This window comes from Mustela nigripes, chromosome 13, assembly GCF_022355385.1.
Source record: "Mustela nigripes isolate SB6536 chromosome 13, MUSNIG.SB6536, whole genome shotgun sequence".
NCBI classification, from domain to species: Eukaryota; Metazoa; Chordata; class Mammalia; order Carnivora; family Mustelidae; genus Mustela; species Mustela nigripes.
The window spans coordinates 44,451,926-44,478,573 of NC_081569.1; the positions used below are offsets into that span (position 1 = coordinate 44,451,926).

The 26,648-nt window shown below is 53.3% G+C and overlaps 2 protein-coding genes across 2 annotated transcripts in view; one reads left to right on the top strand and one right to left on the bottom strand.

Moving 5' to 3' along the window:
* On the top strand, positions 1-22,821 carry PLEKHO2 (pleckstrin homology domain containing O2). The gene is made up of 6 exons (XM_059372252.1): positions 1-156; positions 6,617-6,766; positions 11,032-11,148; positions 15,872-15,976; positions 17,469-17,567; positions 19,832-22,821. The coding sequence occupies exons 1-6, from the start codon at positions 145-147 to the stop codon at positions 20,840-20,842; spliced, it is 1,494 nt and encodes a 497-aa protein (XP_059228235.1). The 5' UTR covers positions 1-144; the 3' UTR covers positions 20,843-22,821.
* PIF1 (PIF1 5'-to-3' DNA helicase) overlaps positions 1-26,648 on the bottom strand; it is a 71,946-nt gene that overhangs the window by 17,453 nt on the left and 27,845 nt on the right. The window lies entirely within an intron of this gene.

Genomic DNA, 26,648 nt, shown 5'->3' on the forward strand with positions numbered 1-26,648 from the left:
GCCCCCCCGAAGTTTCTTGGGCCCCCGGCGGCCCGCGGGACAGAACGCAGAGAGCCACCGCCCGGCCGGGTGTGGATGGAGGTGGCGAAGCCCGCGCGGCGCGGGGAGTGAGCAGCGGAGCTGCGGGACCTCAGCGGACTCGCGATGGAGGAGGAGGTGAGGGCCGGGCCGGGAAGGAGGCCGGGGCTGGGGTCTTTGAGACCCTCACTTTTGTTGGGGTCGCAGGCTCAGGCCCTTGTTCCAACCAGCCCCTCTCCAGCGGTACTCCCGACATCTAACCCCTACCCCACCCCCATCCCCCCAGGCAGCTGGAGCAGGGGCTAGGGTTCTGCGTCCCGCTCTTCGCGGACTCCTTGGATATCTCGTCTTCTCTCACCAACTGTGGGCATCGCGGTGGTTATTGTTCCCATTGAATTGACGGAGAGACTGAGGCTCTGGTCAGTTAACGACTCGCTGAAAGTGGCTTGGGTTACCGGGCTCGAACGGGGTTATGGTTGACACCCCGTGCTGGCCAGGTCTGATCCGGAGGAGGTAGACTGCGGAGTCTGCGGGTTTCACAGTCCCTGTCTCAAGGAATCTTGAGGCCGTGACCGTGTCTGTTGGTCCCTTTATAAGTCCCTGTGATCCTCTTTCCCATACCCTCTCCCCTGCTCTGGAGTCAGGTCCACAGAAGGACTGATCCTGGCCACTGCCTTCCCCACCTCCTTGGGAGAGCCAACTCTCTGGCCAGCTGGGAGACTGGACCAGCAATGCCCCTTGAGCTTCCCTCTTCCACCTCAGGACTCTCTTGATCTGGAGTAATCCAGGCACTCAGTGACCCCTACCCTTGACTTAACCTCAGCTCTCCCAGCAGCGCCATCATGGAAGCACAGTGAGCACCTAGTGTGTATCTGTGGAATGAATACTTTAGAGCCGGGATCTGCTGAGTCTCAAGGACTTTGCTTCTTGTCCCCTGAGGGGGTCTCAGCTTTTGCCCTTCCCAGCCCAAGGCAAGGGTAGGTGTCTGCCAGCATGGGTGGAGAGGAAAGATGAAACCTTGTTCTTGGGGCAACCCTGGTCAGCTGGGGAGCCCTTGGTGGACCAGGCTGTCTGTGTCCGCATCAGTGTCTGGCTCCCTATTTCCTGGGGCCACAGTCTGTCGGGGTTTCCTCCAGGCCAGGCCCTGCATTTCTGTGGGATGGTAGATAAGTCACTTCCCCTCTCAGCCTGCATTTCCTCTTCTATAAAATATAGGGTTTGGCCTTCTCCCCCTGTGTTGTGTGATTGTGTCCCCTTCTCTCAGAGTGGGTGGAAGTAGGGGGCAAAGTCAGGCCACTATGATTTGCTGTGGTTTCTTGCTGACAGGGGTGGGGCTGCTCCTCCCCCACTCCAGGCCCCTGGTGTGAGTGTTGGACTGTCTGGTTGTGGCCCCTCCCCTTCTCCCAGAGGATGTGGGACAGGATTACTCCATCTCCTGATCTGCTCTGGCCCCCAATTAAGGGAAGTTCTCCTGGGGCCTCCTGGGCCGATGGTTTGTCTCGTGGCCAGCCCAGCCCTGCACTCCCTCTGGTTCTGAGTTTCTAGCATTGCTACTTACTGACTCCCAGATGCCAGGAGTCCCCCACATACCTGAGCCATCTAAGGTCTTGCCTACCTCCTCCCCATGCAGCTAGGGGCTCCCTATCTCCTTCTTCCTCTTAGGCATCCCTAATTCTTTTCCTCCCATTTCCTCTAATCATTTCTTTTTTCTGTAGGTCTCAGTGTCCATCGTTGTTTCTCTAAAACCTCTTAGATCATAGTCACTTGCTCTTCCCCATAACCTCAGGCAGGCCTCATCACCCCACATGGCTGTTTTTAGCCCTTTGCCTAGCTCAGAGCTTTCTCCCCGTGTCCCAGTTACCCTGGTGCCAAGACCCCTTGGCCTCAGTGGCCTCCTCTGTGCAGTAGCTTGATAGTCCTCATCAGTCTGAGGCTTAGTGAAGAAGTGCAGGTCTGGGCACTGGGCATTTGTCCGCTTGAGTTCTCGGGGCCTCAGTTTCCCCACCCATAAAATGAGGGAGGTGGGCCATCCACAAATGTGATTGTTATACACGCAAAAGCTTTGAAAACTGCAGATATTATGGATATTGTTGCTGCCACTGGAGTAAGGTTAAAACCCCCAAACTGAGGCTTTCTTTCCTATCTCTGCCCTGGGGTCCTGCTACTCCCTGCTTCCCTCTTATAGTCATGCCTTTCCCTGGCTCAGCCTCTAGTGGCTCCAGGCTGCCTATTTGCCCATATCCATCTAGACAGGCAGGGCAGTGTCCTGTCCCAGCCCTGGTTTTGTGACCTTGAGCTAATCTCTTGCCCTTTCTGGGCTATACTTTCTCATTCAATAGTGAAGGGGTTGAGTATAGGGTCTTTGATACCCTTTGTGTCCTTCCTTCTCTTCTGGGTCAAGGTGTACGTCTCTTTCTTTTCTCACTCCTACTAAAACCTTAGCTTCTCCAAGGGCTTCCCACACTCACCCCAAGCCCTTACCCCACCAGAGAGCTAGGGCTGAGGTCCTGTGTTCTCCCAAAAGTGGGGAATGCCCTCCCCACCCCCAGACTGAGGACCTTCCCTGCATAGGGTCTATGTTGCCCTCATCAGACTGGAAGCTTCCTGCAGGCAGAGCCTGTGTTTCCTCTCTGGTTACCCCATCCCACCTTCTGACACAGTGGGTTCTTAGCAGGGTCTGGTCAGCACATCACTGGGTTTAGGCAAAGGGCAAGGGCAAAGGTCATAAGCTCCCTGTGATGTGAGGTGCCAGCAAGGTTCCTTCTACTCGTCTGAGAGTCTGCAGTCCTAGGAAGTGGACAACAGTGCTGCAGTTGCTATGGAGGGGTGTGAAAGATGGGGTGGGGTTTCCCATCTCCTACTTCTTCCCTTCTAGCCCTAGGCCTGCGCCAGCCTGCAGGGCTCACTGAGGGAGATGAGGCTCCTGCTGGTCATGTAGCTAGTGGGGGCTTTCCACCTGTTTCCTTCTGTGTACAGGGTTAGGGTGCCCTGGCATCCTTTTCTTTTCTTAAAGGAATGACCCAGAGTGCCTTGCATCTCAGGCAAAAGGGAGCCAGGCCGGTGCTTAGGGGTGCCTCAGGAGTTGCTCACAGGGGGTAGGGGAGGGTCTGAGTGAGAATGGGTGGGAAGAGAGGGTGAAACAGGAAGAACAGTGGTCAGCTGATCAATAAGAGGAGAGGAGGCCGAGAAACTGGGCTGAGCAAGACAAAACCTCCCCTGTGAGCCCTGCCAAGGGGAGGGGCCATTTATTAAAACTTACTGGGGCATAGCCAGGCCCCCCGGTGGGAGTGTCCGAGGGGCAGGGTGGAGGGTGGCAGGCAAGCACCACTCTGGCCTCCAGCCAGGCCTCCCTTTTGGGGGCCTCTTGCTGAGGCTGATTCTAGACAAGAAGACCCTTCCCTGGGCTTTGGTTTGTGCCACCTCCAGCCCCTCAGTTCTCACTCCCCCCATCCCTAAAGTGACTTCTTGCCTCAATCCCATCCTGTTCCCACCCATTCCCGAAGGCCCTGGACTTGCTTCTTTAGCTGACTCAGTCATGGTGTTCACTGAGCTCTGCTCTATCTACTACACCCTGAGAGGACAGCAGTTAAGGCACAAGTGTCTAGTATCGCCCCTTGGGAGCTTCTAGCTGACAGGAAGTTTTCACATGTCAGATAGCGGGTGAGGCAGGCAGGGGAGGTCACAGAGGGAGAGAACTTAGAAAGGGGTGTGCAATCCCATGGGGTGGTGGATGGGCCCCTGAAAAGCAGGAGGCAAGCTTGGAACTCAGCAGTGGGAGATCAGGCAGAAGCTTCGTGTTCTGCAGTCCCTACTGCTTCTGCTTCATTTGAGAGAGACTGAGTGTCTGCAGTCCTAGGAAGTGGACAACAGTGCTGCAGTTGCTATGGAGGGGTGTGAAAGATGGGGTGGGGTTTCCCATCTCCTACTTCTTCCCTTCTAGCCCTGGGACTGCGCCAGCCTGCAGGGCTCACTGAGGGAGATGAGGCTCCTGCTGGTCATGTAGCTAGTGGGGGATGAACACAGGGTCTCTGGTGTTGGGGTTGGTGCGTGATTGGATGTGAAAGAGTCAAAGTGTGCCGAAGTCCCCTCTTTCCCTGGTCAGGGTGGGTTGCTCTTTTTTTTTTTTTTTTAAAGATTTTATTTATTTATTTGACAGAGAGAAATCACAAGTCGGTGAGAGGCAGGCAGAGAGAGAGAGAGGGAAGCAGGCTCCCTGCTGAGCAGAGAGCCCGATGCGGGACTCGATCCCAGGACCCTGAGATCATGACCTGAGCCGAAGGCAGCGGCTTAACCCACTGAGCCACCCAGGCGCCCCAGGGTGGGTTGCTCTTAACTGGCCTTTAAGCAAGTCTCCCACTTCCACATTCCTCCATCCAGAAAGATCATTTGGGACCATCTCACTTCCCCATTTTCCTGCCTTCTACAAGTTAGGGAGAGATGTTGAGGGGCACCCCACATTCCTGGAGCTCCTGGGGTACTGAAGCCCAGCAGCTAAGCCCAGAAGGGCCTCCTAAATTCTGAACCAGGTCCAGGGAAAGTGTACCTGAGAGCCAGAGGGGATGCCATTGACAACAATGACAATGAAAGCTACCATTTCCCAAGTTTAGGGTGTTCTAGGCACTACTTTATATGCCATATCTTTATTCAACAAACATTTATTGAGCATCTACTGAATGCCAGATGCTGTCTAGGCACTGGGGATATGGCAGTAAATAAAGCAAAAATCCTTGCCCTTGTGGAGTTAAAATCCTAGCAACTTCTGGTGTATAACCATTTCACAGATGAAGAAACCAAGGCTTGGAGAGGTTAAGTGGCTTGCCTTGGGTCTGTGTGACTTGGGCTTCAAAGCTGACTCTCAACCACCAGAGTGTGCAGTTCACAGGGGTGGGGCCACAGTGAGAACCAGGTTGGGGCTCCCCTGGCGTGATAGAGAGCAAGGAGGCAGTGCCCTGCCCAGCCCCTGACAGCTCAGCACACTTCTGCCCAGGCTTGTCCTTCCAAAAGAAGCTGTGGCCACAGGGTATCCCTGGTGAGAGTTATGCTCCTTTTAACTGGGGCCCCTTTTTTGAACTTTATGTAAATTATAAAGTAGTCAAATTTAGTCAGTGCTAATTTCCTTCTAGCATCCTCTAGATTTGACACCTCTTGACCTTCCCTCTTTTACCCTCCCCTTCACACTCACTGCTGTGGGCACCAGTCACCGAAGCAAAGTGGTTAGCAAATTTTGGTGTATTTTTATTTTTCTTTCACAGATATTTCTTGAGCACCCATTATGTGTAAAGAAACAGGGCTAGGTGCTGGGGACCAGAGGTAAATATGACCCCATCTGATAGGCATGCACCTGATAGCCGGCCACCTAAGCAGATAATCAAGGGCCATGAGATGTCAGCAGCTAGCCTAGAGGCCCCAGGGTGGCTGCCCCTGTCCGAGAGGAAGACTCAGGTTTACCTCCTGTACCAGCCTGTGGTTGAAGGCAGAGTCCTTGGAGCCCTTACCAGATGGATGGCCACCCCCAAGTCCTGGCCTATGGTGGTGCTAAGAGCAGAGGACCTCCTGCTTTGGGGCAGGAGGTGGGGCCTGCAGAATGGGTTCTCTTGAAGGGCAGGAGGTGGGGCCTGCAGAATGGATACTCTTGAAGGGCAGGGGTGGAGAGGCAGATGACCACCACCTGCCTGCTTCCTCCCATCCTTCCACTCCTGCCTGAATGTCCTCTCCCCTGGAACGCCTTCTTGGGCTACCCAGACCTCAGCGAGGTCCCCCACCATCCTCTCTTACTCCCCTCTTCTGGATGCCGCCTTCACTGTAGCCTTCATAGCGTTTCATGCTTGTTAATGTATTTGTGTCTCATGTTTGTTCGACTCCTCCTTCCCTGCATTGCCAGCTCTGTGAGGACAGAGATGCATTATTTTTACTCTTCTCTGCTTACGTCAGCACCCGTGACGTTGTAGGTGCGCAGTGTAGTGTTTGTTGACTGGTTGAATGAATCCATGAGAGGCAGAGTGGCGGAGCTGGAAGAACATGGGGTCAGAGACCTGGTTTGAATTCTGGATTTGTCCCTCCCACTGAGTGACTCTGGCAAGTCATCTCTCCGGAGCTTCAGTTTGCCTGTGCCCTGTGGATAATGATGCTACCACCCCAGAGAGTAGTTAATATAGGTTAAGTGGGATGATGTGTGTAAAACATAATCTGATGCCTTAGTACTGAGGTGCCTGTTGCAATTATTGTTGTCGCTACTGTTCTTTTTAAGATTTTAGTTATTTGAGAGAGAGAGAACACGGACAAGCAGAGGGACGGGGAGAGGGAGAGGGAGAAACAGGCTCTCCACTGAGCAGGGAGCCCCACGCGGGGCTCGATCCCAGGACCCTGAGATCATGACCTGAGCTGAAGGCAGACATTTAACCGACTGAACCGCCCAGGTGCCCCTATTCCCGTTTCTCCTGACATTGGACTAAGGGTATCTGCCTTGGGGTTTGTGGGAAAAGTCATGTGGGATGGTATGAGGAGGTACCCAACAGAGGGACACATCCCTCTTGTGGCCAGTGGACAGTGTGGCCCCACGGCAGCAGCCCTCATGGCATGTCTTGGTGCTATCTTACAGGGCGTGAAGGAAGGGGGCGAGAAGCCTCGGGGAGCACGGAGGGCAGACAAGGCTGGCTGGATCAAGAAGAGCAGTGGTGGCCTCCTGGGGTTTTGGAAAGACCGGTATCTTCTCCTCTGCCAGGCCCAGCTGCTGGTCTACGAGAACGAGGTAAAGACCCCCCTGGCCCTGTGGTTGGGGGTGCTGGGAGATGGGGCAAAGGGATGGCAGCCCAGGCCAGCTGGAGGATCCCAGAGCTGGCACTGGAACACCTGCTCCACTCTTGGCTTGCTGTATAACTGGATTTGGTTTGAGACCTGACTCCTTGGAGTGCCTGATCTTCTCCGGGTCACTGTGGTGTGGGGACAGTACCTCTAGGTACAAGTCTAGGGCTCCTGGATTAGGGGCTTGTTGAAGGGACCTGTGTGTCTCCTCACTGTGTGTCTATACTGTAACTTCTTGTCATTGGGCTAGATGCCACATAAGTGAATGTTCCAGAAAGCTAAAGCTTGTTCCATTCAGCAATGAGAATAGAAGTAACATTTTGCACTCATGCTTGTTGTGGGGCTCTTCCATATCTCCCATATGAGGCTCATAGTAGTCCCATGAGAGTGTCATCATGTCCCAGAGGAAGACACTGAAGCCCTAGGGGGCCAGTGACTGGTCAGCATCTCAGTGAATGAAGGAGTTGGGACCCAGAACAGATCCAGTGCTCCTTCCACTCATAGATTCTGGCAAGTAAACTCTAAAGCTTATTTTTGGTGGAAATTGGCTAAAATATGTTAAGTATTCTCTACCTTCTTCAACAGAAGGTGTTGGACTAAAAGTGAGTCTTTCCATGGTAGCTCCAAGTCACTTATTATTAGACTAGACCATCCTGCCAAACCATACTTTTCAGCTTTTCTTTTTGCTTTAATGTCAAGACACAGTTGCCACTTCTGCCGTCCGTGTGCCTCTCATCGTCCTCACAGCTGCCCACGTCAGGCTTGTGCCCCTTCCCATCTCAGCAGGCTCGGAACTTGAACAACCAAGGATGTTAAAATTCTGTGTTAAGAAAGAGTCGATAAAGCTGTGGGTGAAGATCTGAGGAGGAAAGGTGGCTTTTACTTGTAGATGTTGTTTGTGTCCTGGGATAGATGCCATTGGAAGGCCCATCCACGGAAGATGGGCTATCCCTGCGTGCCTTTGACAGATGGAATACATGGGGCAGAACTGGCTTGGAGGCAGAGGAAGAGGGATCCTGCCTGTCTCCCACCGTCCTTTCTCAGCATCCCTCAGGTTATCTTGGCAAAGTCAGAACTGTCCCAGGCCAAGAAAGGTTGGGCAACCAGATCTAACAGTTTAGAGAACTGCCTCTGTGAAGCACCTTGCCTTTCCTGCCCGAGTCCCTGGGCTCATGGAGTTGCGGTGTCAGAAGCAGTTGGAGGAGGGCAAGGGAATGAAATGTGCAGACAGTCCCCCAGATGTTCTATACTGCTGCTGTTACCAAATTAGGATGTGTTGTAGCTGCAGCAGGGGGATATTTTTATAAATAAAGGCAGTTATCACAGCTTCCTTCAGTCCCAGCTGCCATAGGATTTGAATGACAAGCCCCCAAGCTGTCAGCCTGTCAGGCTGTGCCAGACTTGTCCTGGGCACCCTCTCCACATCTGGCCACAACTGGGAAGTGGGAAGGATTTCACATCCCATAAACATGAAACCTCTAAATCAGGCTTAAAAGTCACTATTAAAAACCTCCGTGCAATTTCAAGAACTTCGCACTTGGCGGGTAGGGAAGGTTGGCCCAGGAGCAGGAATTGATAAATGCTAATGAGTTCAATTCCTCTTTCTGATGTCAGGAACTAGGCGAGTGCAAATGACTCTTGGCTGTTTCTTTACTGTCAGGGAGGCTAACATTCCAAAAATGCTACCCCCACCCAGTGCCTGCTGGTTTATCCGTTTTTCTGAGCTGCAGAAGGGCCAGATGATTCAGCGTTTGGGGTGGAGAGGAGACCCAGGTCAGGAAACCCTGGCGAGAGCCGGGTGGTGGGGATGGACTGACTTTTTGTTCCCAGACAGAGGAGGGTGTGTTTGGGCCTGTAGTTGTCCAGTTGAGGGAGGCCTGTGCACATGGGGCAGGTGAGCTGCTCTTTCTGGGACCAGGCCTCCTTCCCCAGGCAGCTTCTTTCCCTGGATGCAGGTAGGAGGGGACCTGCTAGACCAGAGTCTCACCCTGTGTCAGGCATTCAGTCCAGCAGACTAATCCAATATGTGTCCCTCTTGTGGGCGGCCTTTCACAGGGTGCTGTAGAGATAACCAGACACATATGTACCCCAGGGTAGACAGAGATGCCCAGCAGGGAGTTAGGACTGCTCTTCCCCATGGCAGGGTGGCCCTAGCGCCTCATATAGTACCTGTGCCTGGCAGGTGCTCTGTGGATGGGAGACCTCAGAAGAGGGAGAGCACCAGGGCTCAGGTGTGGGGGTGTGGCAGGAGGCTTCCTGGAGCAGGTGGATATTACTAGTCCTGTGTGGAGTAGAGGAACTTGGAAAGGCTTGGAAACTAGGGGTTGGAAAGACATGCTTAGAAGCAAAAATGAAAAAAGACACTTAACTGAACCTGGATGGGAAAGATCTGGTCACCCTGGCCATCTATCTGTTCCCCTTCCCCAGACAGCCCAAACAGAGAGCAGGTCAATGGTTATCGCCCTTGGCTATACAGTCATCTCTTGAAAAATACAGATGCCTGGGCTCCAACCCGCAGAGGTCCTGATGAAATTGGTCTGAGATGTTGCCTGGGCATTGGGGTTTTTAAAGCTCCCAGATGCTATTTGTGGTTGAGAAGCTCTGGTGTAGAGCAGAGGTTCTCAAACTTTTGCATACAGCAGAATCACCTGAAGTGCTTGTTAGTCGTCAGACTGTTAGGCCCATTCTCCTGTGGTTATGATTCAGTGGGGATAAGGCCTGAGAATTTGCATTTCTAACTAGTTCTCAGGTGATGCCGCTGCTGGGCCACGTGCCTCACTTGGAGGACCACTGAGACTCAGTGCCCTGTTGCTAAGGTATTGATCACCAAGCCTCTGACTGTGGCTGGAAGGAGTGGTGTGCTAGAAACAGCTCTGATTGGGAGGCAGGAGGTAGCTTTGCGTTTGGCCCTGCCCCTTACATTTGTGTCTGTTCCCACCGGGCAAATCAGTTGCCTGCAGTCCTCATTCTCTTCCTGCATATAGTGAGGCAAACACTGGGGCTGTAAGCTTTCATGAAGATTGGGAGGCTCAGGAGAATCAAGGAAGCAAAAGTGCCTGCTAAGTGTCAGGGCTTCTTAACATATGCAGATGATCATGGAGGGAAATCAGAGCATTTCCTCTGCAGACAGTTGAGTCACTGCCTCTCAGATATTCCACCAAAAACTGCAGAGCACCAAGGCGGTCCCTGGTGGGTGCTCTTGCTGGCTCTCTGAGTGATGTCCAAGCACAAGCATGTCCTTAACTTGTTGGCCAGCCTCTTGGGCAGCTCTCCCCTCCAGCCCCTACCTCCAGGGTTTGCTTCTTCTTCCCCGGATGCTCAAGGGTGAGAATGCAGCACACTGAGGAGCTGTTCCAGCTGGGTCTCCCCTGGAAGAGGAACTGACCACCCCTGGGTGGGGAGCTAATCCCAGGCAGCTTGCATCAAAGGCACCTGGTAGGTGGAGCCCCCGTGGAGAAAAATACACCAGTGCCAGGGCTGGTGGGCAGGAGTGCAGCCCAGCCAGTGTCCAGGGGTGGCCTAGAAGAGGCTGCCAACCATCTTTTTAGTGATGAGGCTTCAGGATGGCAGGTTCGTGGGGGGATTGCTTTTGAAGGAACTCTTGCCCTCTCCATTGTGCAGGCCATGGAAAGTGGCCTCCCCGCCTAGCCAGGGGTCAGCGGAGGAAGACACCAAGTGGGGAAGTCAGTTCAGGATCATTGTGGTAAAGGCAGGGTGTGCAGCTCAAATGTGCCTAGTTCACATTTCCCTCTGTGGCTCTGCCTGGAAGGCTTTTTCTTTTTTTTCTTTTTTCTCATTTTGTGACATCCTGTTCCCTCTTCTAGGCTATCTCTTCCGCAGTTCTCTGTGTGGCCTCTGGGCCTGCATGGACCCCCAGGTGTCCTTTCCAAAGTCTCTCCAGCTTCTGCTGTCTCCTCCTTTGGCCTTAGGCATTTGAGTCAGCCCTGCTGCCCACCTCCAGCCTGGGTGCCCTGGATCTCATGTGGATGCTGAGCCTTGAGGGCACCCTTCCAGTCAGCACGGGCGGAACACTACCTACTTGCTGGGGTCCAAATACCACATCTTGGTGATTGACTGGCAGCCCAAGGTTGCCTTTTGACAGCATGATGCCCTTACTGAGTGGGATCAGGGTCTGAGGTGGAGCCTGGGTGATTGAGGGTCTGGATGTGTCTGGCTCTCATCGATTCATGTCTTCTCTACCTCCCTCCCTAGGATGAGCAGAAGTGTGTGGAGACAGTGGAGCTGGGCAGCTATGAGAAGTGCCAGGACCTTCGTGCCCTCCTCAAGCGGAAACACCGCTTTATCCTACAGCGATCCCCGGGGAACAAGGTAGGGCTATGCCCACTGCTGTCTGACCTCCCTCCAGGCCAGGGTAGGTTTGGGAAGATCACCCCCGGAAGGCTCTCTAAGGCAGGCTGGGCCCCTGGATATAGCCTCTGGAGGGTCTCTGCAGTGTGGCTGAGGCTCAGACCCAGGGTCTGCCACAGGTTGGACCTTTTACTCATTTTGGCCCGGAGTCTCCCCAGCCCCTGGTTGATGCATTTAGGACACTTCTGAGATACCTGATCCCCTCTCCCCTTCCAGGCTCTGGGGCCTCCTTCCCAGGCTGTATTTGGAGGTGGGGCCCTTGGCCTGCTCTCACACCCTGGACATATGAGGCTCAGAGCTGAGACAGGAAAACTGGGGAATGAGGCCTTCAGCTCACCAGGCTTGCAGTACCCTGATGCTGTCTGGGGCAGAGGGGAGGCTGTGACCTCCACTTCATCTCAGGTCTTCGTGGGTGGGCCACCCCTCCTGCTCCATCCTGGACTCAGTGCTCAGAGACCTGCAGCCCCCCACCTTCCCTCCCTTTGTACTTTCTGTTTCTTGGCTAAAGCTGGAGAAGGTCTCTTGCCTGGGTGGTTCTTCCCCTGGGACGCGCTGTGTGTGCAGATGAGGTTTTCTGTTTGCACCACATTTCTCTGGCAGGGAGTCTGGGTGGGTGTTGATGCATGATATAGTTTCACAGATGTCAGGAGGGAGTTCACATTTGAGGCTGGCGTGTACAGCACCTCTCCAGCTTGCGCCCATCTGCAGCTGGGCCACGCCTCACCCCAACCCCTGCACGTCATACAGAGCCTCACAGAGCGAGGCTGAGTCACAGAGGCGGGGGGTTGGGAGCATCTGGTCTGGGTCTGCTGGAGGCCATTCTGTTCTCCCTCAGCTTTAAGGGCCAGGAGCCTAAGTCCTCTGATCCCCAGGGCTCTAGGCCCTGGAGGAGGCTGTGATGTGTTACTCACTAACCCTTTGTCCAGCTCCAAGGAGGGTGAGACACAGAGGCATCTGTGGAGCTCTGGTAATTGGGGTATGAGTCCAGGTTTATGGTGCTGTGATAGTTCATGGGGCTGGACCCTGGTTTCACTTGACATCTGCTGCTTAGGGCTCTTAGGAGAAGGAGAACCGTATTTTGGTCTTTCAGTCCTGTTAGGCCTCTCCCTGTTCTGGAGACCTACTTTTCTCTTTGAGCAGGCATTGTTGTGTGTGAGTGACATGCAGAGCACATTATGTGTGGAGGGTTGTGTGTTTGTGTATCTCTTTATATGCAGGTGAGTGTTCACCTGACCATGGGTCTCTCTGGGTCTTTTTATGTCTCTGAGTGAGCTTCTGTGGATGTGGGGGGCTAGGGCTGTGTTTGTCCTCTGCCAGTGCTGTTGTGTGGGCCGCTTCCTTTACCCAGCTTTAACAATCAGCTGATGGTGGGCTTAGGCGGGTTGGGCCCAGCTCAGGGTGGCCCATCACCTTCAGAGGGGCCTGTTTGTGCAGCTGCATTCTTAGCTGCTTTGGCCAACACCCTGCTTTCCACCCCCAATCCTGTTAAGAGTTCAGGTTGGCTCTAGGTGACTCTGGGAACAGGATGATAAGTCAGGGAGATGGGGCTATGGAGCAAGTAGTGGGGGCTGCAGGATGGTGGGAGGACATACATCTGGTTCCACTCCCCTGGCTCTCACCACCTGAGGAACTACAGAGAGCAGGGCTCTCCAGAAATCAGATAGTGCACCGCCCAGAGCACCATGTCCCCCGCGTCCTCTCACCCTCCTTTTCCTATCGCCCTGGGTGTTCCCCATCCTCGGTGAGGCCGCCGGCTGGCCGGGGAGGTCACATGACCCTGGCAGTCTGGTCCTGAGGCTGCCTTTTTTTCCCCCTCTAATCAAATAAACAAAGACTCCAGTGTCTTGCATGTCCTTCTCCCCCTGCCTCCCATCCCCACGCCCTTGCCATGAGGTCACAGGCAGACGCTGCCAGGAAGCAGGGTGGCCTAGCTGGGCCTTGCTGCCCTGCTGGTCTCGGCCAGCTTGGCCCGTTCCTCTTTCCTGCTGCCTGTCTCCCCCTCCCACTTTTTTCCTCCCTGTCATTTTGTCCTCCCCCCTTTCCCAGGTCATGTAGGCCTATTTTGTGGCCAGTCCTATTAGCTGTGAAACTCCTAGCAGCTCCTGTGGCCCTGGGGCTTCTTGGAAGCACTTGAGAAGGACCTGTGCAGCCTGTGGCTCTTTGGGACACAGGGCCAGGGGTGGGGCAGGAGGAATAACTTCTTGGTATTCCAGTTGTGCCCATTCTGGCCCCCCTGCGGGATGCCTGACTCATAGAGCCAGGATAACAAGGTTCTTCAGAGTGGGACTGGGTCCTATTTAACCACGTATTCCGTCTCCCAGGGGATCCCTTGGGCTAGTGTGTAGGTCTTCCTACGGCCTTCTCCCTCACGGAGAAGAGAACAGAAGCTGACCCCCTGCCAACCCCCAAGCCTTTTTCATGTGGGCTGGCCGGTGGGGAAGGACTGCAGCTTGGGTTGGGCACAGTGGTTCTGAACTTGTCTCACTGAGGCCTTGAGTAGTGCACAGGCCTGTGCATTGTGGGTTGGTGGGACTAGAACACTTTTAGCTTGACTCCCAGGCCAGTGCTCTTTCTCTGCCCTGCTCTTGCTCCATCTGTGGCTGAGTTCAAGTGTATGCCTCTGCAGTTCTCTGGCATGCCAAATCCTGTACTACGCAGGCGCCCCACCATCTCTGGGCCTGCGAGGAGGAGGAGCAGTTGGGCTCCAAGGAGCTGGCCCTGGACCACCTTTCTGACAGCCCCTGTCACAGGGTTGGGTGGGCCTTTGCAGAGCCTGGATGTAGCCACTGTCCCTCCCTGAGCCCCCTGCAGCCCTGATGGCTAGGCTAAGAGGCAGTTGCCAAGGTGCCCTGGGGTTTCTGACTTAACTGCAGATCTGCTGCCAGGATCGAATTTACCCTGGTCATGCAAATGAGCATTTGGCTGTGCCTGGCATGGGGAGGTGGGTGGGTCCCAGGGCCCTGCATGAGAAGGAGGTGGCAGCCAGGAGGAAGTTATATAACGAGGATGCTGCGGGGGCCAGGCGGACTGTGCTGTTACATAACTTAGAGGGTGGCGGGAGGGAAGGCGCTATCTAACACCAGGGTGGGGGATGGGCAGGCTGGCAGCCTTCCCGACCAAGAACTAGGGCATCTTGAGGTCAGAGTGGGCAGTGGTCCAAAAATGGGGCAAGGGAAGGAACTGTGGGTCAGTTCATTCATTTATTGGCTCATTCATTCAGTAACTGTTTACTGAATACCTACTGTGTGCAGGGCCCTGGCTTTAGTCATGTTTAATTTCCTCAGCATTGCTTTGGGGCAGGCATGACCCCTTTATCCAGATTAGGAAACTGGGACTGTTTTGTCAGAAGGCAGGCAGTAGTGATAATTCCTGTTATTGAGCACTCTGTGCTGAGCTCCTGATTCAACACCTGAGATACACAGTTGATCTTTACAGCTCCATGAGGCGGGTTGTGGTGGTCTTGACCTTTTATAGATGAGGGAACTGAGGCTTAAGGTCAGCCAGCTGTAGGTGGTGTTCTGTCTAATTCAGAGGCCCTAGTGTGCAAAGTGGCCCCTTAGTGTATGTGGCTTTGCTACTTTTATATTTCCTGTCTGACCTTGGAGCCAGACAGGGAGGGGGCTCTCTGAGCTGCCCTCTGATGCTTCTTTTTTCCCAAGATTTAAATTTCTTTTTTTAAGTAATCTCTACACCAATGTGGGGCTCAAACTCACAACCCTGAGGGATGCCTGGGTGGCTCAGGCACTTAGGCATTTGCCTTTGGCTCAGGTCATAATCCCAGGGTCCTGGGATTGAGTTCCATATCCGGCTCCTTGCTTAGCAGGGAGCCTGCTTCTCTCTCTGCCTGCTCCTCCCTCTGCTTGTGCACACACACACACTCTCTCAAATAAATAAATAAAATCCTAAAAAAACAACAACCACCACCACCACCTCACAACCCTGAGATCAAGAGCCTCATGCTCCACTAACTGAGCCAGCCAGGTGTCTCTCTGATTCTAATGTATGAGCTGGGAGCTCCTGCCTGAGATGACAAGGGACCCCTGGGGTGGGGTGGGATGGACTCAGGAGACATGGGATTACTTTAGGTCACCTTGGCCAAGTCCCATCCCATCTGTGTAAGCCTCTGTTTCCTTATCTGTACAAAGAGGGGGTTGGAATTGAACCCCGGTGCCCTTTCTCTTGTATAATCTATGATTTAAGGGCAGAAAGGAGACCCTGGGACTTTTTCACTTGGCCAGGGCTGAACGGGGGGGCCCCTGGGAAGCTGCATGTGGCCCTGGTTCCAGGGGGTCTTCACTGATGGATACCCTTCATACCTGTCACCTCTTACTATACTCAGCCTGGTGTGGAGGAACATCGGGACAATTCCTACTTTATGGAAAAAACAGGCAGCTGGTCTGGGGAACTTAAATGGAGTAAGACCTGATGTTGGCTCTTCCCACAGGACAAGGTGTATTCCAATCCAGATCTCTGACAGCATCATGCTGAGAACGAGCCCCTTCTCTGCTAGATCTGTGCCCCACCCCCAAAGCCCCATGTCAGACCTGTTATGCGGGTCATTTCAGTTTGCTCCTGGCCAGCTGTGCCAGGGCAGACTTTGGGATCTGGGATGGGAGGCTTGTTAAGACCCCAAATATAAATTCTGTTAAACGTCTGCCATCCACTCCATCCATGCTCCCTGCAGGTCAGCGACATCAAATTTCAAGCAACCAGTGGGGAGGAGAAGGAATCCTGGATCAAAGCCCTCAATGAAGGGATCAACCGAGGCAAGAACAAGGTTTTTGATGAGGTGCGATACGGTCCTGTGGATGACTCTATGTCCACTTTCCCACCATGGGTGATCTCAGAGAGGATTCTGCCTGCCCCACCTCAGACAACCTCTTGATTATATCATTGCTGCAAACACTGAACATCTGCTATTGTTACCTCATGTAATACTCACAACATCTCTAGAGTAGTGTACCCATTTTAAGGATGAAGAAACTGAGGTGTCAATAAATTAGGTAATTTGTTTTAAATTAAAAAATGAGTAAGTGATAGAGTAGAATTTAACTAGTGGCAGTCCTGCAGCCTTTCCAACCCAGCCTTAGCTGAAAACAGCTGGTGGGCCCAGCCCGGAGAGGTCTTGAGGGGGCTGAGCTGAGAGCTTTCAGTCAAGTCTAGGCCAGGCTGGCTCTGGCCTTGGGCCTCCCCATCTGTCGGCAATGACCAGCCAGCCCCCCGTACTGTAGTGTGATCTGTGGCAACAGTGGCTATGATCAGGCTTTCAGTAGGCAGGGTATCCCATGGGCCCAGATCTCCTAGGGAGGATTTGTCTTTGACATCATGGATTCACAGCTATTTGGGTTAAAATGGACCTGGGGGCCACCTAAACTGAGCCCTTGGATTGCAGAAGACTAAGACCTGAGGGAAGGGATCTTCCCAGGCAAGTCCCTCTTAACACCTAGGTCTCCTGCTTCACAGCCATGACTCCTATGTCATGTTTTATGAGACTCCATTATGCTCAGCTCTTTACTAGCTGGAGAAAATATCCCCATTTCGTGGGTGAGGGGTGATGGGACATATAGATGTTGGGGGCCACTGAAACAGCTGTCTGTCAGCCCACAGACTTGGAGCAGTCAGGAACAGATTGTTCGCCCTGGCCCCCGACCCAGGGTGGGACTGACCTTGAGCCTGACTTAAGGGTTAAAGAATCTTAGCCACATTCTCCATCAAGGACAAGCTGCACTGGGGTTTAGAGTCTGGATTTCCCATGCAAATCTTACTTACTTTGGCTTCCCAGCTATTCCTGACTGTCTTTCCTTACCATCAGAGAGGATATGCTATCCTCTAGACACCCTAGCCCAAAGGGGCAGAGGCCCTGCTCTTTCCTGGGCTTTTTGCTTTTCCAAGGACCTGGGAGAGTGACAGGGACCATTTTCTGGAAGCCAGGCACCAGGGGATCATGGGCCTTCTTCCCGCTCCCCCAGCTGAGCACAACAGTAGCCTCAGGCCTGCTGGTATGTGTTTGCAGTAAACTGAAGGGCAAGGGCTGGTAGCCCAGATCCAGGCAGGAAGACTGAGGCAGAGAGGAAGAGCCTCCAACTGCTGAGAGATGACAAATGCAGTGTAGCAACAGGAAGAAAAGCAAAGTCCAGACACAGGGAGATGCCTCAAAGAAAGGGCCAGTGGTGGGGCCCTGCCCTCTAAAGGGAAGATGATGGTGTAGACCCTGCCTCTGAGATGGGCCTGGGCATTTCTTCCTCTCCCCGCGGGGCACTGACCTTATTCCTTCTTCTCAGGTGAAAGTGGACAAGAGCTGTGCCCTGGAGCACGTGACACGGGACCGGGTGCGTGGGGGCCAGCGGCGCCGGCCACCTACAAGAGTCCACCTGAAGGAGGTAAGACTTTGCCCCCAGCTTAGGTCAGAGGTCAGTTGAGCCGGGGATCCCAGCTCCTTAAGGTGGCAGCCAAGCTCGGGCCACCTTTTTACCTGAGGACTCTTGGAGTTGGGGCTTCCTGAGTGGTATGCAGGGTGTCTGTGTGTGGAAGCTTGTGTGTCATATGTGCTTGGGGAGGAGAGATGCCTGCTTTTGCTTGTTGAGTCTACATACTGGCCTTATCCAGAGTCGGTACCTGAGGGAAACTGAGATCCTGAGGGTAGGCCCTGCCTCTCAGAGCTCAGCTTCCACCTGGAGAAAAGACCTGCCCGCAGACTCCTCTAAGCAGAGTTGTGTCTAACTTCTGTACAGAGGAGGGCTCTGAGAGATGGGAGGGCTCTCCAAGCAGGAGAGACCATGGAGGGCTCAACTGACACTTGAGCCAACCCTTGAAGGATAGGAAGGGTTTCAGTTGGCAGACTTGATGTGAGGGAGCCCCCTGGCCAAGGGAATGACCTGAGCTGAGGTAGGAGAGTTTGAGGTATTCTGAGTTCTTCTGATGGGTTGATGAGTCTGGGAAGGTGGGTTGAGGGTAGGAAATTGTAGAGGCCTTGAATGCTGGAGCTGGGAATAGAATGCACTGGAGGGTACATTCCAGAGATCAGTTGAGGCCCAGGGTGCAGTGGGTTGGGCTGAGGGAGGGAAAGGCAAGGAGCCAAGAAAAGGGAGAGGTGGGCCCTCCGGACCCCAGGAGGGGATGAAAAGAGAGGCCATAATGGGAGAGACACTGCGAAGCAGGAGCCATCTGGGCTTGCCACTGAATACAGGGTTAGGGGAGGCAGACCAGACAGAGGGGAGGGTGGTCCACAGGTGGACCCAAGCCTGCCAACTGGGTGAATGATGGCCCTGGGAATGGAGAATCTGGAAGAAGTTATAGGCAGGGTGAGGGTTGTGTTACAGGCAGTGTTGCTGATGGGGGTGGATGTTGGGGGGAGAGATTTTAGAGGCCAGGAAAAAACCTCAGCAAATGCTACATTTGGGGAGTGGGACCAGGCAGTAGATAGCCAAGGAAGAGGAAGCCAGAGAGGCAAATGGCAGTCCAGAGCACAGGACATGGGGGTTATCAGCCAGGTTGGCAGCCACAAATCACAAAGGCAGGACTGGGGAAAGGGGCAGGTGGTGACATTTACTGCATAAATTTTCTCAGAAGAGGAGTTGGCTTAGGTTTGTCAAGGGGAACAGGGCTGGGGGTGCCAGAGGGAAGGGGACCATGGTAGGGAGGAGAGAGAAGGGAAGGGGCCAAGGTCATTGGAGAGTTTGTTTCTGAAATGAGACAGCCTGTTCATTGCCTGTCAACTGAGAGAATAAAGCCTGCAGAAGGAAAGACTGACATAGCCAGAGAGAAAGGAAATGCCTGAGGGGGTGGGCTAGGTGTTAGGGGAGGGCTGGCCTTGGAGGGAGAGACCCTCTGAGAAGAATTCAGGGAGGGACTTATGTCCCAGTGACTGAGTGAGCGTATGTGTTGGCCAGATCACCTGTGTGCATGGTAAAAGAGAGGCACCCTGGGAGAGGCCTCCTGCCCAGCCCTGCTCCAGGGCCTCTAAGGCTCCCTGGGAGGGTCTCCATCACTGGGGGGCTGCTGGGTGTCCCTGTGGTCCCTAGGGCAAGGTGAGGGGGCAGCTGCTTACTTGGTGCAGCTGTCCTCCTGTAGCGGTCAGCTATGGTTTGAGACTACATGTGACGGCATGAGGAGAGTAGGCACTGGCTGCAGAAATCTGGGCTGGAGGGCTGGCTCTGAGGCTGGCAGACGAGAGAGCAGTCTCCAGGAAGGGGAAGCAGAAATGAGTGGGCTCGAGACAACTCAGAAGACCATGTTTGAGTCCTGGTCCCATTGCCCCGCTGAGTGAATGGTTGCACAGACAGGATCCTCCCAAGGCCAGACATCCAGAAAGAGATCAGAAACAGAGCTGGAACCAGGTCCCCTGCTGCCCAGGCCAATACAGTTGCCACTATAAAGCAGTCTCTTTCACAGGCTGGGCACCAAGAGGACTAGGCTCTGACTTCCTGGCTTGTGATTCCAAAACAGGGAATTCTGTGCAAGTGAGGGAGAGGAAAGGATTCATTGAGAATCAATTTAGCTTCTAATCATGTGGCCTTGGAAGCAGAGAGTGGGGTCTGGGGACCTGGGCAGCCTGGATGGGAGGGCTTGAGTACCCTTATGGGTGGACATATCTGACCCAAATGCCAGTTACCCAAGATGATACCCATATACTGTCCCCTACCAGGTAGCCAACGCAGCTTCTGATGGGCTTTTGCGCCTGGACCTCGAAGTTCCAGATAGTGGGCCACCGGTGTTTGCCCCCAGCAATGATGTCAGTGCAGCCCAGCCCCGGGAGATACTCAAGCCCCCTATGCCTCCTACCAAGCCTTCCCCAGCACCTGAAACGACCAGCCTTGGTGACAGCATGGAGACCCCTGCTGGGGAGGGAGCCCCATCCCCTGTCTCAGCAAGCTCTGAGTCCCACCCTGGGAGCCAAGAGGACTCAGAGACTCCAGAGCAGGACAGTGGCTCTGAACAGCCCCCCAACAGGGTTCTGCCGGACAAACTGAAAGTGAGCTGGGAGAATGCCAACCCCAAGGATTCCCCTGACTTTGAGAGTACAGAAATCCAGGTTCCCTGCTCTGAGACTCCTGAAGCTGTGCCCAAGGAGGGTGGGAAGCCCCCTACACCTCCACCCAAGATCTTATCAGAGAAACTGAGAGCCTCCGTGAGTAGGATGGAGGCTTCTGGGCCAGCCCAGAGTCCTGAGGCCTCTGAGACCTCTGCCCCAGACCCAGCAGAGATTTCAGTGAATGGCATGGATGACAGTCCCAAGCCCATCAAGCCACCCCAGGCCTCAGGCATCTCAAAAACGACACCAGAGGATGCAACAACACCCACAGCACTGCCCCGCTGGGACCTGCCACCTCATTTCCATCCCCGCTGTTCTTCCTTGGGGGACCTCCTTGGGGAAGGCCCGCGGCGCCCACGGCAACCTGGAGAACGGCTGTATCGGGCCCAGCTGGAGGTGAAGGTGGCCTCAGAACAGACAGAGAAGCTGCTAAACAAGGTGCTGGACAGTGAGCCGAACCCCGTAAGTGCTGAGACATTGCTCAGCCAGGCTGTGGAGCAGCTGAGGCAGGCCACCCAAGTCCTGCAGGAAATCAGAGATCTGGACGAGCTGAGCCAGGAAGCACCTGGGCTAAAGGAGAAGCGGAAGGAGCTGGTGACCATCTACAGGAGAAGTGCACCCTAGGGCCTGCTGGTCCAGGGCACGGTCCCTCCTAGTCTGCCCAGTCCATCACTGCCCAACCCTGCCAAAAAACATGCTTCTGCTCAGGCTGCAGAAGGGCCATTAGGCATGTTGGGGGCATGGCCAGGACCTGCAGATTCCTGGCATCCTTCCCACCCTGCTCTGGCCAGTGGGGCCAGGTGCCACCCAGGGCCACTATCTGGCCCAGCCTCTAGGCTCTGGGCTTGGGCTGGGAGCACACACTTGGTTGCTTGCATGGTTGTTCTGAACTGCCCCAGGGCTTTAGCATGGCACTTGGGGTTTCTGGGGGTGACATCATCTCTGCTTCCCACCCCCAGTAGTTTACATTCCTGACTTCTGAATAGAGCACAGCTGAGCCCCCCTGCAGCTCCCATGTCCACATGTTCCCGGACAGAGAGCCTTATGGCAGAGGCAGCTCCGAGCCGTAAGCAACCCTCCCCACACACCTACTATAACTAGCTGCCAAGGCCTTGGGTCCAAGCTCTAGGTTCTTCCCTCAGCTGAGTGAGACCTGGAATCCAGCTAGGGCCTGTGCCAGCAGGTGGGAGGCAGCTGTGTGAGAATGCCATTGGATGTGTGGCTCCTTTCTAGGCTTGTTTCCCATTCTGCAGGCCTTCCCCTATGGTGAACTATGATTGGAGTATTCCAGGGTGGAGGACAAACTCAAGGGTCTTGTAGTCTAGTCTCTATCCCTGAACCAGCCTGTGTCCAGCCTTGCACATTCCTGTAGAGGTGAGCCTGAGAATGGCTCTGAAGTCAACATCAGAAAATCCTGTATATACTTCATTATAAATCAACCTTCAGAAGAGAAGCCACCTCAATTTCCGTGCCTCCCCAGATGGGATTTATATCTGGGTCTCTGGTTCCACCTCCACCGAAACAGGTCCAATACCCCAATCATTTGTTTGAATGCTGATGGGGGTATGCTGGGGCCTGAAATAACTTACCTTTTCCCTGTTCCCCCCACTCCTCTGGCTCAGGCCCCAGATGGACTGCTCCTCCTGAACTTCCTTGTGGAACGGGCATTTTTTTCTGTCCCTTTCCTGGTCCATGCTTGCCTGGGCCTCTCTCTCTTTGTCCCACCTCCCCCCCCCAACCCCCCCCCCCCCCCGTTGTCCCTGGCTCTGGGGATCCATCCAGTCCCTGTGTAGGTGCAGAGCCCCCCAAGGGCCACAGCCGCTCTCCCTGGAGCCTGTGGGAGTGGGAGCAGCTTCTGACAGGTCTGCTCAGGGGGTTTCTGCATGTGCACTTTTATTTACTGAAAAAGGAGAAGGGAGGGTCATAGCTGCATGCCCCGGCCTTTCTGTCCACTGCCCCATCACCAGTCGTGCCCACTGAGACCTGCCAGTGCAGGTCAATGCCTTCTTTACTGTACTTCTACTTTGTTCTTGAGGATAATGGCCAGGGATCAAGAAGGGCAGATGTCTACTCTGCAGCCTGTCCTAGGCAGGGTGGAGGTGAACAGCAATGTCCTGACTCACGAGGCCCCACTGGTCTCCTCAAACTACACTCCATGGACAAAACTGGGCTCCCATGCCACAGTCTGCCTGTCTGTCTGCCTTCAGTAGGAGAGCAAGGATGTTATCATGTGCCCATGTCACATGGCCCCCTGCAGTCTTCTCTTGGGGAACAGCTTTCCCCCCCACCAGCAGCCTGGGCTGGGGCTTTAGCCAAGTCACCTGTTTCCAGGGACTAGAGCCTCAGTTTCCTCCTCTGATAAGTGACCAGATTAAGCAAGTAGCTCTGGGGCCATCTCAGTGACCTAATGCCATTGGTTCCTATGGAGTCCCCATGCCATGGTGGCCTGGGCCCCAAGGGGAAAGCTAGCTTCAATGGGAAGGGTAGAAGGTTGGGGAATATACAGGGGCTGCCTTGCCTGCCTCCTTGAGGAGGATGGCATTCCATGTCTTCTGTCATGAAGCACCTTTCTTGAAGTTTGGCAATAAATCCTTTTTATGGAACTTCTCTGCCGCAAGCCTGTTTGTTAGTGTGGGGATGAGCTCTAGGGCTGGCCTCAAGGAAGCAGAGGGTAGGCGGGGGTTGGTCAGCGACATCACCAGTCTTTTAAGTTTCATTCTAGGGCTCCCTTCCCATAGGCTGTGCCCCATCTTTGCTAAACTCAGCCAGGCTCTCCAATTTTGCCCCCTCCCCACCCCCACATACACTGTTTCTATAGCTGGGAGCTAAGTGTCATAAAAAACACTTGAATTTTTAGAGACTATTTAGAAATTATTTCAAACAGAAAATTTGCAAGAATAAGAACAGTACAAAGAAAACCCATGTGTTATCAGACCCATTGGTTTATCTTTTGAGTGCTTTCTGTCTTTAACATATATTTTTTCTGAATCACTGAGGAATTCATTTTCATGGTCCCTTATCCCTAAATACTTCAGTGAGCATTTCCTAAATATATTCTTTCATATAACCATAATACAGTTATCAACTTCAGAAAATTTAACATTGGTGAACTTATTATTGTTCTTATTCCAGTTTTGTCATTTGACCCAATAATCTCATTGATATTTTTCCTTCAGTATAGGCTTAAGTATTGCATACTTAATCTGAAATGTTTCCACAGACTTTGTGGCTGTGATGTGGATACATTTGAAGAATACAGCCCTTCCTCCCCCTCCCCTTTGTTTAAAAAACGATCTATTTATTTATTTTAGAGAAAGAAGGAAAGAGAATCTCAGGCAGACTCCCCACTGAGCACAGAGTCCAATGGAGGGCTTGATCCCACTACCCCAACATCATGACCGGAGCCAAAAATCAAGAGTTGGGCACTCAACCGACTTCCCACCCAGGCGCCCGCCCCCAGCTTTTTATTAGAACATCCCTCACTTGGGGTTTGTCACTGTGAGGTTTCCTCATAATTAGACTGAGGTTATGGATTCTCAGCAAGAAAACTGCATAGGTGACAGCAGGTCCTTCTCAGGGCATTATATCTAGAGACATATGACCTTCATTCATCCCTCATTAGTGATGTCAATTTTGATCTCCTGGTCAAGGTGTCTGATTTTTCTATTGTATAGTTTTTTTTTTTTCTCTTGCAGCTAATAAACAATCTGGGAGATATTTTAAGACTGCACGAATATGTTGCACTTCATCAAAATTTCCCTGTAGATTTAGTATTCATTGATGATTCTTGCCTGACAGATGTTTCCTATGATGGTTCAAAATTATTCCAGTTGTTACTTGGCCCTCAGAGCCTGTCCTGGTTAGGGGTGAGCCTGGGCCCTGCCCACTGCACCCCCAATACACTCCTAATACAGCAGGATCCCAGGGCTTCACTGAGTGTTCTTTGGAAGCCCCTGGGCCAGTGTACAGAGATCCAGTTCAAACTGCCATGGCCCAAGTCCCTCTTAGCCTTGAAGACCTCACTTATGAAAAGGAGATGTACCATGCCCCTACTCCTGATGTGAAAAGGCACTGCTGTGCTCCCCAACGGCTGGCTCCCTTCCTCCTGTGAGGGATGCTGGACAGGGCTGGTGGCCAGCATAACAGGAAGCACCTGATTCAGGGCTTATTGACTGGCAATGATCCTTGAATCCCGCCTGAATTCCCCTGCCACTGGCCTCTGAGTGAGTGGCCTATAGAGCTGGGGAGACCTAGGTGAATCATTTCACTTTCACAGGTCCCTTATCTGAGAAGAAACGAAGATAAGGGAGAGAAAGCCCTTTACTGGTAAGGGTGTCCCCCAACCCTGGCCCAAGAATGAGGTCCCCTCTGGAAGGCCACCTTGGAGAGGGTGGCTGTGGGAAAGGTCTTAGTGGCCAGCCACATGGCTGAGGAAGGATATGGTGAGAACCTTCTGGTCTAGTGGGCTGGGGGCCTATGTGGAAGAGAGGAGGTGGGTTTTTTTGTTTTGGTTTTTTTGGGGGGTTTTTTGGACTACTGGCCTCATTATCTCAGTGGCCCAAAATGCCATAGATAGTTACAAAATTCAGGGTTTTTACATACTACAAGGTGGCCATATTCTTTTTTTTTTTTTTTTAAGATTTTTATTAATTTATTTGACACAGATCACAAGTAGGCAGAGAGACAGCCAGAAGGGGAAACAGGCTCCCCACTGAGCAGAAACCCTGATCCGGGGCTTGATCCCAGGACTCTGGGATCATGACCCAAGCCAAAGGCAGAGGTTTTAACCCACTGAGCCACCCAGGTGCCCCAAGGTGGCCATCTTCTGACAAGACCCAGAACAGAGCAGAAGGGATTGTTGGGGGGATGGGTAGCATCTGGATTGTCCCTCCCTCTGCCCCCACCTGAGCCTGGGCCCTGGAAGATCTCTGTCTTTTAGAGCCATTGCGTTTTGTTCCACCTCCAACTCCAGTCTTCCAACCTCTACTCTCGTGTCCCTGACACAAGACATGTCAGAGATAGGAGACTTGGCTGTCAGAAAAGGCCACATTCACTCACTCCAGTGGAGGTTTCTGTGTTGTTATGAGGAGGGTCTGGGGGGGAAAGTGGTAGAGAGATGATGTTGAACATTCCTCCCTGTTGTCATAATTTTATTAAAGAAACAAAAATCCTGGAGGAAGTAGCAGGGTACAAGTAGAAAAAACCATGACTAGATTTGGAGGCAGACACATCTAGATTCAAGCCCCAGCCATGAATGAGTGACCTTAGGCAACCTGCCTCAGTTTTTCCTGTCTATAAAATGGGCCAATTCTCCCTTCTTCATAGGGTTGCTGTGGGACACTTTGTCCATGGCCTGCCTCATAGACAATGTTTAATAAACCCAGTGGCCTGGCCTCACAGGGCACGTCCTATTTGGCAGGCCTATACTGACCTCCTATCATCACCACAATGGCCTCTTGAGGAAGATGTATTTATGGTCACTCCATTTACAAGTTAGTAAACTGAAGTTTAAAACAACTTGCCCAGGAGACCACAAGTTAGTGCCAGGACCTGGGATTTGATCCTCTGGGGTCTTGGCCTGAGGCCACCATGAGCTTCCTGCTTTTTCTCTGGAGAGTCTGACTTCAGATGGCTGCCAAGCCTAGGGAACTTCTGGGGGACTTGGGGCTTGGGGCATCCCCACCTTTGCTGGCACCTGGAAGATAACCCAGGCTGGCTAGGCTCTCCACCAGCCGGCCATGGCCCAAGGGAGAGGCTCAGGAGGCCCTGCCCTTATAAGGACAACAACTCAGCTATGATGAAACTTTTCTGCCTCCCAGCTGGGTGGGCGGAGGAAGGGAAATGACAGGCTCCAACAGCTACAGCTGAGCTTGGGCCTCTGCAGGAACTCGCCCATAGCCTCCCCTCTCCCCTTCCTGTGTTGTGCTGTCAGGGGCTTTCCAGAGGGTCCCACTGGCTAGAGGGGGGAGGAGGAGCCAGGGCCTGGGAGGCCATAGTCCCTGGCCCAGGGAAGCAAAGATGTGCAAACTGAGGCCAAGGGAGGGGTCAGGACCCTTGAAGGCCCTATAGGAAGCACACAGTCTTCAGACTGGTCAGGGCCATCTTAGGGCCTGGGAAAAGGGACTGGTCGGCCAGCAGCACAACAAAATCCTATTCCCCTCCTCCCATAGCTGTGTTCTCGGGGTACTGTCCTCCCCAACAAAAATCACTAGCCATGGGCGCCTGGGTGGCTCAGTGGGTTAAGCCGCTGCCTTCGGCTCAGATCATGATCCCAGGGTCCTGGGATCGAGTCCCGCATCAGGCTCTCTGCTCAGCGGGGAGCCTGCTTCCCTCTCTCTCTCTCTCTCTGCCTGCCTCTCTCTCCGTCTACTTGTGATCTCTCTCTGTCAAATAAATAAATAAAATCTTTAAAAAAAAATAAAATAAAATA